Raw genomic sequence first — 12,213 nt, forward strand, 5'->3', positions numbered from 1 at the left:
TCATTCATGTCTGTTTTACCACCGCTGTATCCTGATCTGGGTCACGGTGGGTCAAATTCATTGGGCGATTAGGTAGGGCCTTAATAATAACACACTGATCAGCCATTATCAGCTTCACTTACCATATAGAAGCACTTTGTAGTTCTACAATTACTGACTGTAGTCAATCTGTTTCTCTACATACTTTTTTAGCCCCCACAGGACCACTACAGAGCAGGTATTATTTAGGTGGTAGATCATTCTCAGCACTACAGTGACACTGACATGGTGGTGGTGTGTTAGTGTGTGTTGTGCTGGTATGACACAGCAGCGCTGCTGGAGTTTTTAAACACCGTGTCCACTCACTGTCCACTCTACTAGACACTTCTACCTAGTCGGTCCAGCTTGTGGATGTAAAGTCAGAGACGATCGCTCATCTATTGCTGCTGTTTGAGTTGGTCATCTTCTAGACCTTCATCAGTGGTCACAGGACGCTGCCCACGGGGCGCTGTTAGCTGGATATTTTTGGTTGGTGGACAATTCTCAGTCCAGCAGTGACAGTGAGGTGTTTAAAAAAATCCATCAGCGCTGCTGTGTCTGATCCACTCATACCAGCACAACACACACTAACACACCACCACCATGTCAGTGTCACTGCAGTGCTGAGAATGATCCACCACCTAAATAATACCTGCTCTGTGGGGGTCCTGACCATTGAAGAACAGCATGAAAGGGGGGTAACAAAGTATGTAGAGAAACAGATGGACTACAGTCAGTAATTGTAGAACAACAAAGTGCTTCTATATGGTAAGTGGAGCTGATAAAATGGACAGTGAGTGTAGAAACAAGGAGGTGGTTTTAATGTTATGGCTGATCAGTGTATATTACAGTATATTATACAGTACATTACCAGTTTCAAAAGTGTAAGTAACTACACACTGTGTGCGGTTTGTCTGGCGGCTCTTGAGTATTTTATGTATTTGATGTTTTACTTTCAAGGTTTTTTCTCAGCTCTTTCGTTTCTGTTCTTTACCACGCTTCTCCTGTACTGAAGTAACAGGTTCATTTCTCTAAGGGGATCAATAAAGTCGTATCTTATCTTATCATAAGAGAGAGATCCGCTTCAATTGGTTACGACTGGATTGGGTGAAAAAAAACCCACAATTCACATGAGTTACCACAATAACACGTCTGTCACTCTCAAAATAACAAACTATGGGATCCTGCATTTAGAGTCCCCTCTTTTTTTATATATATATTTTCTATGCATTTTCTCCCTTTTACTGCGTCCAATTGCCCGATTGCGTCATGCTTCCTCTCCACCAGTGCCGATCCCTGCTCTGATTGAGGAGGACGTGGGCAGTATGCATCTTATCACCTACACTTTGACGAGTGCAGTGCAGCTCAGCGTTGTGTACGGAGAGACACACCCTGACAGCACTCTTTTCCCATCTGTGCAGGCACCATCAATCAGCAGAGGTTGTAATTGCACCAGTCATGGGAGAGAGACCCTATCCGGTTTAGTCCCGCCCATATCTGAACAACAGGCCAATCGTTGTTCATGTGGCTGCTCAGCCCAGCCGGCAGGCAGAACCTTCGTAAAGGCTAAATTTAAACAGTTTTTAATCCAGTCGTCTTTCACATTGTTCAATGTGATGTCATAAAAATGGATCAACAGCTTTGAACACGTTACTGGTCAACACAGAAAAGTCCCTGGCTGCCCGAACACAAACCCTTCCTGCTTTGAGGTGGCAGCGCTACCCACTATACCACCCTGTTTAATCCACCAATCAAGTTAGCAGCACTGTGGTACACCGGACTGTACATGCTGAAGGAAGACCCGAATCAACCACAACATTTTAGCATGTCAGGCCTGACGAGCAGCAACCACACACACACACACACACATACACACACCAGCCTGTCGGTCACACTGCACTAAAGCATACCCAGCCCACTTACAGCTGTTTGTGGGTATAAAAGCATGATGGCTTTCAGAGGGCAGAGGCACAAAGTAATTAAAGAGCAGCGTGGAAGGTTTCTCCCACTCACGGTTCCTCCACAGCCGGTCGGAATATCAAGGGAGACGCTGAACCAAACACACAAACTATATTCACCTTCTAATCAGTGCACACTGTAAAAAAAAAAACAGATTTATAAGTGTGCTGTCACTAAACAACACTAAACACATTTGTACCATGGTAACATTAGGAAACTGGAGAGAGAGGTTAGCATTAGCCTCTGTTTTTTCCCCTGTGTTTTCTTATACAGTCCCAAATTAGTCCAGTTCACACTAACTACCTGAAGGCTCTTATGCTTCCTCAGAAGTCTCAGAACAACCCGCTGGATCTTTCAGTGTTTGTTCATCCGAACAGTAGGAGGTTATTAGATGTACATCAATCTAATTAGGAAATGAAGTAATTGTTAAGATTGAATGGATAAGATTGTCATTTTCAGCTCGTATCCCCTCTCTCACCCTGTGAAAGTACCTGCACTTCCCGTGGGGTGTTCCGCACTACTGTACCAGAATAGGTGACGACTTACCGATTCGTTCCCGAACAGGACGTCCACGTAGGGCATGACCTTCATGAGCGACTCCTTGAAGACCTGGCAGATGAACGGAGCAGACAGGTTCAAACAGAAGATCTTGTTGTTCTCCGAGGCGTGCTTGGCCACCTTCAGGATCGACTCCACCGACACGGTCAAGAAGAAACCCTGAAACAAGATGGAAGCTGAGTTTTACTACCGGTGATACAGGGCAGGACCATTCTCAAACACAGAGGTACACTGCACCCCTCCCTGCTGCTACCCATGAGGACCAAAGATCAGGTTATATAGGTACAAACAGAAGGTATGAAGGTGTTTAAAGGTACAGTTACATTTTGAGCATTTAGCAGATGCTTTTATCCGAAGTGACTTACTGTACTGTGACAGTATATTGTCAAAGCAATTGAGGGTTAAGGGCCTTGCTCAAGGGCCCAACAGTGGCAACCTGGCAGTGGTAGGGCTTGAACCAGAGACCTTTCGATTACTATTTCAGTACCTTACCTGCTAGGCTACAACTGCCCCAGTACCCACCAACAGTGGCTTTAAGTGGTTCTTAAGTGGCCCTAAGAGCAACAAGCCATGAACCGCCAACAGGTTGTTGGGCAGCCAAGACTCATTGATGACAGAAGACATAAAAGCTTTGGTGTCTGGTGAATCTCCCTTCATGTGGTTGTTATTATTTATTAGGATTTTAATGTCATGTTTTACACTTTGGTTCCATTCATGACAGGACAGGTAGTTACTGGTTACACAAGATGTTAAACACAGTCTTGGACAATTTTGTATCTCCAATTCACCTCACCTGAACGTCTTTGGACTGTGGGAGGAAACTGGAGCTCCCAGAGAAACACACAGATACGGGGAGAACATGCACACAGAAAGGACCCGGACCGCTCAACCTAGGAATCAAACCCAGGACCTTCCTGCTGTGAGGTGACAGTGCTACCCACCGAGCCACCGAGCCGCCCTTCATATGGATGTGAACAGTTTTAAATGAGAAATACAATTTCATTATAGCTCTATTATTAAAAACCTGGTCCTGTATGGTGCTCAGCCCACCATCTCACCTGTAATGAGGAAATTAAGTCGTGCTAAAATCTGACTTTGCAGAATTTCGACACCCTCGGTGCATCAGATTACTACGGCATGTGTATCCCACAGCAGCGGCGTTAATCTGAACTCTGATTAGAGTAAAACTACAACTGTCCTGTGGTTAGATCATTTTTAAGGTAAACACAGTGCATGCACAAAGCTGTGGTGTCCTTTTTTTGTATACACCGAGCAGGCATAACATTATGAGCACTGACAGGTGAAGTGAATAACACTGATTATCTCTTCATCACGGCACCTGTTAGTGGGGGGGATATATTAGGCAGCAAGTGAACATTTTATCCTCAAAGTTGATGTTAGAAGCAGGAAAAATGGACAGGCGTGAGGATTTGACTGAGTTTGACGAGGGTCAAATTGTGATGGCTAGACGACTGGGTCAGAGCATCTCCAAAACTGTAGCTCTTGTGGGGTGTTCCCGGTCTGCAGTGGTCAGTATCTATCAAAAGTGGTTTAAGGAAGGAACAGTGGTAAACCGGCGACAGGGTCATGGGCAGCCAAGGCTCATTGATGCATGTGGGGTCCAATCCAACAGACGAGCTACTGTAGCACAAATTGCTGAAGAAGTTAATGCTGGTTCTGATAGAAAGGTGTCAGAATACACAGAGCATCACAGTTTGTTGTGTATGGGATAATGTTATGCCTGATCGGTGTAAATGTTTAAGAGTAATAAAATATGTAGGATATGAAAGCATTCTGAGAATCCTGAGATAACACACACTATGTACAGAGTTTGGTTAAAGGCTACGGCAAACATGAGATTAGAAACAGGACACTTTTAACACAACAGATGCAGTCGGCACAATGAGTTCTGCACAATGTTTAAAGAAAGAGAACATCAGACGGATCGCCCCAAAAATCAAACCAGACAGCTCGTATAACAGGCATTTTAACAACTAAAACTTCCACTAAACTGAAACAGTTTTTAGTGGCCGGCATGTATCATAGCCGCTCAGAGAAATAAAGTTAATCCAAACAAACGGAGCGATTTCCCCTCGGCATGGCTCAGCGCGGCCCGAGAGAGCCGTCTCAGAGCAAACACATGGCCGCTCTCCAACCCTTGTTCCAGGAGAAGGAAAAGAAAGAAAAAAAAAGTCTGATGAAGTGGAAAACAAAGGTCTTGTCTGGACTCTCCTTACTGAGAAACAAGAGAGCTACTCAGGCCATTGTGAGAACAAACACAGAGCAGGTAAGGAAACACCTTCCCGTTTAAACCTGAAACCAAAGCCTGCACTTCTGTACCCTCCATACAGTTCATCTTGCACTGAGAATAATCCAGAGTCACTGTAATAGAGACGGGTGTGTGTGTGTGTGTGTGTGTTACAATAGTCCGAGTGAGAGAATAAGCACAGCCTAGCGCTGGGAGAACTCTCCATTAAACCAGACGAGGCTTTTGTGGCTGAGAGAGCACAGAGGACAGAGGTGACCTTGGTGTTTTAGTGCGACTGTGTCAGCTTTTACACCGTCCACCGGAGAAGTGAAAGCCGCTGTCTGCCTCTGAGCCGTGGCTGAACATTATGTGAAATAGCTGCGGCGTTAGTCATAACAAAATGTCCTCATTTTCTCCACAAGTCTGTAATATAAAGAGACCACTCCTGAACGTTTCCACCCGGCTGACAGTCAAATTTATGAGAGCTGATACCTGTAGCGCGGCAGATAAATACGACCCGACGATGAAATCATAGGGATTATAGTTGTTGCACTGCCTCGAGAAGCTCAGCTCAGTCAGCACGATAATTTACTGACTTCATCTGAACTCTTCTGCATGTTATTTACTACACATCAGCTTTACTCCAAGGTCTAGCTGTATATACTGCACTTTAATTTATCCTAGAAATGCCAGGATAAATTATGGGGGAATGGGGGTCCTTCCACGCCTCCTCCGACCCACGTGCAGCCCTTAGCGGAACCCTTTTTCACCCATCCACTCTACACAGGCACCTCTCTATCTGTTAATCAGGGTCCTTACACAGCCTTACACAGACCCCACCCACATAGTCCGGTCATCCCACCCTAGCAGAGACGTGTCTGCTGCAGGCACTGCCAACTCCGCCCGCTAGATGGCGCCCAGCCGACCGGTGGCAACGCAGAGTTTCGAACCTCGGCACTGGTGTGCTAGTGGAATATCCCGCTGCGCCACCTGGGCACACGAGAAAAAAACATTTTTAATTCAAAACATTTTACAGTTTTGTTTTAGGCACCAACGAGGAATTTCCATTGAACTTAAGGCTACCCTAGTCGACCTGACAGCTTTACATCCTACTGTGGACACATCTAGGAGCAAGAACAGCTCAACTGTAAAGCTAAAAGAATGAGAAAACCAAAGGCTTAGGTCCACCCAACCTCTGGAGGCATCAACAAATAAGAAATGCTTCTCAGGAGCTTCATGGAATTGGTTTTTAGGCTAATCATTACATCAGAGTTACCCCAGTTGACTTGACTGCTTTATGTCCTACTCTGGAGACACCTAGGAGCAAGAACAGCTCAAGTGTAAAGCTGAAAGAACAAGAAAACCAAGATTTTAAGTCCATCCGACCTCTGAAGGCATCAAAAAATAAGACTATGACTATGGCATTCATGGAATGGGTTTCCAGGGCCAATCAGCTGCATGAAGGCCTACAACTTGCATGCACAATGCCCGGTATCTGCCGGAGTGGTGTACAATACACTCCCTTAAAACTCTGGACTAATAGAAACATGTTCTCTGGAATGAAAAGGCATACTGGGACAGAAAAGAGTCATTTCCAAACCGCTGCCACAAAGGATGCATATGATTTATTGTGATTTTACACACCTGTTAGCAATAGTTGTGGCTAAAACACCTGAACTTATCAAATTAGGAGGGGCGTCTAAGTACTTTTGGCATTACAGTGTACGCCTAACCACGCTTTACATCCTACTGTGGACACATCTAGGAGCAAGAACAGCTCAACTGTAAGGCTAAAAGAACAAGACAACCAAAGATCTTAAGTCCACCAGACCTCTGGAGGCATCAACAAATAAGAAATGCTTCTCAGGAGCTTCATGGACAGGGATTCCAGGGTCAATCAGCTGCACGAAAGCTTACAACTTGCATGCACAATGCCCGGGGTCTGCCGAAGAGGTGTAAAATACACTCTGGACCAATAGAAACACGTTCTCTGGAATGAACAGGGACCAAAAAGGGCCATTTCCAAACCACTGCCAAAAGGATGCATATGATTTATTTATATAAGTGATTTTACACACCTGTTAGAAATGGGTGTGGCTAAAACACCTGAACTTATTACATTAGGAGGGGCATCCAAGTACTTTTGGCATTACAGTGTACGCCGGGCCATGTGGTTTGTAATTAAATGCTGGAATGTTACTGACCATCAGCTATATGAAATAAATCTGTAAGGACGAACCTGAACAGGACAGATTGGAAGTCAGTCCAAGCTGAACTAGCGGTGTGTGTGTGTGTGTGTGTGTGTGCTACCAGCATCATTAGCACACCTAGACTGTGATGTCTGAGCGTCGGGCGGGGTAAAATGGCCCCCTGCATTATTGTAACTTTCATGTTAGTGTGATTGATGTTGTGAGATGGCCGTGAGGAGGCTGATTTAATGGACGCTCACTTCCCTTCCAGTCTGAGCTTGACTCGGTCGCCTCTCTGCCACTTCACAGGCCGGCGGGGAGGAAGCGCACGGGAAGTTCAGAGTGCCAGTGCTGCTTCAGAACTCCAGCATAACCACTGGTACTTTTAAAAAGTCTATGGACGCTCAAAACGATGGAAAAAACCCTGAACGTTTGTAAAATATAAGGCTGGCTGAACTATTACCTGCAGAACCCTGACCAAACTAATAAATCACACAAATAATGTGAATGGTGATTATCTCCATTACACATCTGTCTGAACACCACATCACACGTTCACACATACAGGGGCGCACTGCTGCCAAGCAGAATTAAAAACATAAACAATTCAGTCATAAAACAACACTTTTACACTTTACAACTTTAATACTTTACAATATATACCTTCTTCTTCTTCCTCGGCCTTTGTCCCGTTCGGTTGCGGGGTCGGCTCTCGGCGGATCATGATCCACATTGATTTGGCACAATTTTTACGCCGGATGCCCTTCCTGACACGACCCTCCCTATTTTATCCGGGCTTGGGACCGGCACTACAATGCACTGGTTTGTGCATCTAGCGGCTAGGTATCTATAGGACAGTTCAGTGTTTCCAATTAGCCTGGTGGCATGTTTTTGGACTGTGGGAGGAAATCGGAGCACCCGGAGGAACATGCAAACTCCGTACAGAAAGGACCCGGACCGGCCCACCTGGGGATCGAACCCAGGACCTTCTTGCTGTGAGGCGACAGTGCTACCCATTAAACCACCGTGCCGCCCACTTTACAATATATACCAACTATACAACGTATACCAGATAACATCACAATATGTACCCAGAGGCCCAGTTGTTGTAGTGTGTTGTTGTGATTATGCAGGTACTTGTTTGTATACTGTGACTCTTTGCAGTGTGTATTATTACTTCTGATCTATGTAATTAGCTACCGGGGCCTTAATTTCCTTTGGGATTAATATCTATCTGTGTGTCTGTCTGACATGTTCTTAGCGAGTGCTGCAGATCATCAGCTGTGACCTCGACTGTTCTAGTACTTTTGTACAAGAGTTTTTACATTTACATATACACCGATCGGCCATAAGATTAAAACCACCTCCTTGTTTCTACACTCACTGTCTATTTTATCAGCTCCACTTACCATATAGAAGCACTTTGTAGGGGTTTTTGTATCTGTTGGTCCTGGATTTTGTAAAGTTGCTTTGAGACAATGTCTATTGTAAAAAGCGCTATATAAATAAAGTTGACTTGACTTGACTTGACTTTGTAGTTCTACAATTACTGACTGTAGTCCATCTAAAACTCCAGCAGCATTGCTGTGTCTGATCCACTCATACCAGCACAACACACACTAACACACCACCACCATGTCAGTGTCACTGCAGTGCTGAGAATGATCCACCACCTAAATAATACCTGCTCTGTGGTGGTCCTGACCATACAGGAGAGATAAATAGATGGACTACAGTCAGTAATTGTAGAACTACAAAGTGCTTTTATATGGTAAGTGGAGCTGATAAAATGGACAGTGAGTGTAGAAACAAGGAGGTGGTTTTAATGTTATGGCTGATCAGTGTATATTTTTATTCAAAGCGACTAACAATATTGTAACAGGATACAATCTAAGCAATTGAGGGTTAAGGGCCTTGCTCAAGGGCCCAACAGTGGCAACCTGGCAGTGGTGGGGCTTGAACCAACAACCTTTAGATGACTAGTCCTGTACCTTAATTTTTATCAAACTATGATCACTTGGTAATGTTATATACTCCTGCTGCCAAAAGGGACATGTAATGTGATTTCACACACCTGTTAGCAATGGGTGTGGTTAGAACACCTGAACTTATTAAATTAAAAAGGGTGTCCATGTACTTTTGGCATCATGACGGCGGAGTGATACAGTTTTGGTGTGAAGATGCTTTCTCCCTCGACGTGTTTCTCTTGCATTTCAAACTCCGGTTACTCAGTAGTGTTAAATATAAACCAGACGCCTTTTGTAGCCTGTTGTCTGGTGTGGAACTACTTTTTGGCAGAAGATACTGTCAACATTAAATCATATTCAGTATAAAATTCAGGGCTTGATTTATTTTCGTCTTTTGTTTTCTAAAAACGGTTGAATAAAAGCAACAGAACACTCAAGGTCACGACTGTGATGATCTACGGAACTAGCTGTGGAACATATTGTGTTTGTTTTATGACATTTTTCTCATAAAAACAAAACATCACGGTTAAAAAAATAAGGTTTTAGGCTCAGAAAAGCTAATCAGTCCATCTCAAGGTTTTAGCATTGCCATAACATTAAAACCGCCTCCTTGTTTCTACACTTACTGTCCATTTTATCAGCTCCACTTACCATATAGAAGCACTTATACTTTTTTAACCTGCCTATACCCTGTTCTTCAATGGTCAGGACCCCCACAGGACCACCACAGAGCAGGTATTATTTAGGTGTTGGATCATTCTCAGCACTGCAGTGACACTGACATGGTGGTGGTGTGTTAGTGTGTGTTGTGCTGGTATGAGTGGATCAGACACAGCAGCACTGCTGGAGTTTTTAAATACCGTGTCCACTTACTGTCCACTCTATTAGACACTCCTACCTAGTTGGTCCACCTTGTAGATGTAAAGTCAGAGACGATCGCTCATCTATTGCTGCTGTTTGAGTCGGTCATCTTCTAGACCTTCATCAGTGGTCATAAGACGCTGCCCACGGGGCGCTGTTGGCTGGATGTTTTTGGTTGGTGGACTATTCTCAGTCCAGCAGTGACAGTGAGGTGTTTAAAAACTCCAGCAGCGCTGCTGTGTCTGATCCACTCATACCAGCACAACACACACTAACACACCACCACCATGTCAGTGTCACCGCAGTGCTGAGAATGATCCACCACCTAAATAATACCTGCTCTGTAGTGGTCCTGTGGGGGCTAACAAAGCATGCACAAAAACAGATGGACTACAGTCAGTAATTGTAGAACTACAAAGTGCTTCTATATGGTAAGTGGAGCTGATAAAACGGACAGTGAGTGTAGAAACAAGGAGGTGGTTTTAATGTTATGGCTGATCGGTGTATGTCATATCTGCGAGCTCTAATAAAAATTCTGCTACAGAAAACACTGTGTATGCAGAATGTACCAGTACTCCCAGTCACAGGCAAATCCGTCTACCCAACATAAATAAATTCTTCAGCGCTCACACGCAGCGTTCCTGTTTGGTGAACATCTGCTTCAGTTTATTTCAGCTCTTCAAAGGCCCGTGTTTAGCCGTCTCTACCCTGCTATTAAACAGACGCCGTGTTCATGTGCCGACATGTTTTTTCCCCCGGTCCGAGTCTCAGTGCCGTGACCCGGGTTGAGTGGTGACGACAAGGAGATGCCCTCCATCACCCGCTGTTAGAAACGGCCTTTATCTGGGTTAGCGTGCTGGTGGAGCGATCGATACTCGCCGCTGCTGGCTGATTGCGCTGACCTGACACCTGCCTGTTGTAGCAACCAGCTTAAAAGAGTAATGCACTGTGGGAAGTCTCAGCCTAACTGGATTGGAGGGGATGATTGCCAATAACAAATAGAGATACACCGGTGTAGAGAGGAGCGTTACTGGGAGCTGATCGGCTCAGTTAGTCATGATAATCAGGAGATACTTGTAAAGCTAAAGCAGGAAAAGCTATACAAATCAAAGCCTATCGCCAGCTTTTCAATGGGCGGAAGGCAAACAGTAACACCCTGGACAGGGCGCCAGTCCATCGCACAGCAGACAAACACACACCCATTTACCTAGAGGGCAATTCAGTGTCTCCAATTAACAAGACTGCATAATTTTGGACATGTTTTTGGACAGTCCAAACACATGCAGTCAGGGTAATTGGACAGGTAACTTGGCCTAAAGACTTTTGACTTGACTCTGACTCTTGCCTAAAGACCTGTGACTTGACTCGGACTCTAGCCTAAAGACTTGTGACTTGACTCGGACTCTAGCCTAAAAACTCGTGACTTGACTCGGAATCTAGCCTAAAGACTCGTGACTTGACTCGGACTCTAACCTAAAGACTCATGACTTGCCTCGGACTCTAACCTAAAGACTCGTAACTTGACTCGGACTCTAGCCTAAAGACTCGTGACTTGACTCGGACTCTAACCTAAAGACTCATGACTTGACTCGGAATCTAGCCTAAAGACTCATGACTTGGACTCTAGCCTAAAGACTCGTGACTTGACTCGGACTCTAACCTAAAGACTCGTGACTTGACTCGGACTCTAACCTAAAGACTCGTGACTTGACTCGGACTTTAGCCTAAAGACTCATGACTTGGACTCTAGCCTAAAGACTTATGACTTGACTTGGACTTTAGCCTAAAGACTCGTGACTTCACTCGAACTCTAGTCTAAAGACTCCAGACTTGACTCGGACTCTAGCCTAAAGACTCGTGACTTGACTCGGACTCTAGTCTAAAGACATGTGACTTGATTCGGACTTTAACCTTAAGACTCGTGACTTGACTTGGACTCTAGCCTAAAGACTTGTGACTTGACTCAGACTCTAGCCTAAAGACTTGTGACTTGACTCGGACTCTAGCCTAAAGACTCATGACTTGCCTCGGACTCCAACCTAAAGACTCGTGACTTGACTCGGACTCTAGCCTAAAGACTCATGACGCGGACTCTAGCCTAAAGACTTATGACTTGACTCGGACTGTAACCTAAAGACTCGTGACTTGACTCTGACTCTAGCCTAAAGACTCATGACTTGACTGACTCTAGCCTAAAGACTTGTGACTTGACTCGGACTCTAGCCTAAAGACTCCTGACTTGACTCGGACTCTAGCCTAAAGACTCCTGACTTGACTCGGACTCTAGCCTAAAGACTTGTGACTTGACTCGGACTCTAGCCTAAAGACTCGTGTTACAGGTTTAACTTCATATTACTAATACTTGAAGACAATATGTATTACTTGGTTCTTTTTCATCCTGGCATTCATACTT

The 12,213-nt window shown here is 44.8% G+C and overlaps 1 protein-coding gene across 2 annotated transcripts in view; it reads right to left on the reverse strand.

Annotated features, from left to right (window-relative positions):
- adka (adenosine kinase a) overlaps window positions 1-12,213 on the reverse strand; it is a 220,702-nt gene that overhangs the window by 67,208 nt on the left and 141,281 nt on the right. For both annotated transcript variants that reach the window (XM_062995561.1, XM_062995562.1), the window contains exon 7: window positions 2,524-2,694. In XM_062995561.1, the coding sequence (XP_062851631.1) occupies window positions 2,524-2,694 (171 nt within the window). The remainder of the gene's footprint in view (window positions 1-2,523; window positions 2,695-12,213) is intronic.

Source organism: Trichomycterus rosablanca, chromosome 5, assembly GCF_030014385.1.
Source record: "Trichomycterus rosablanca isolate fTriRos1 chromosome 5, fTriRos1.hap1, whole genome shotgun sequence".
NCBI lineage: Eukaryota > Metazoa > Chordata > Actinopteri > Siluriformes > Trichomycteridae > Trichomycterus > Trichomycterus rosablanca.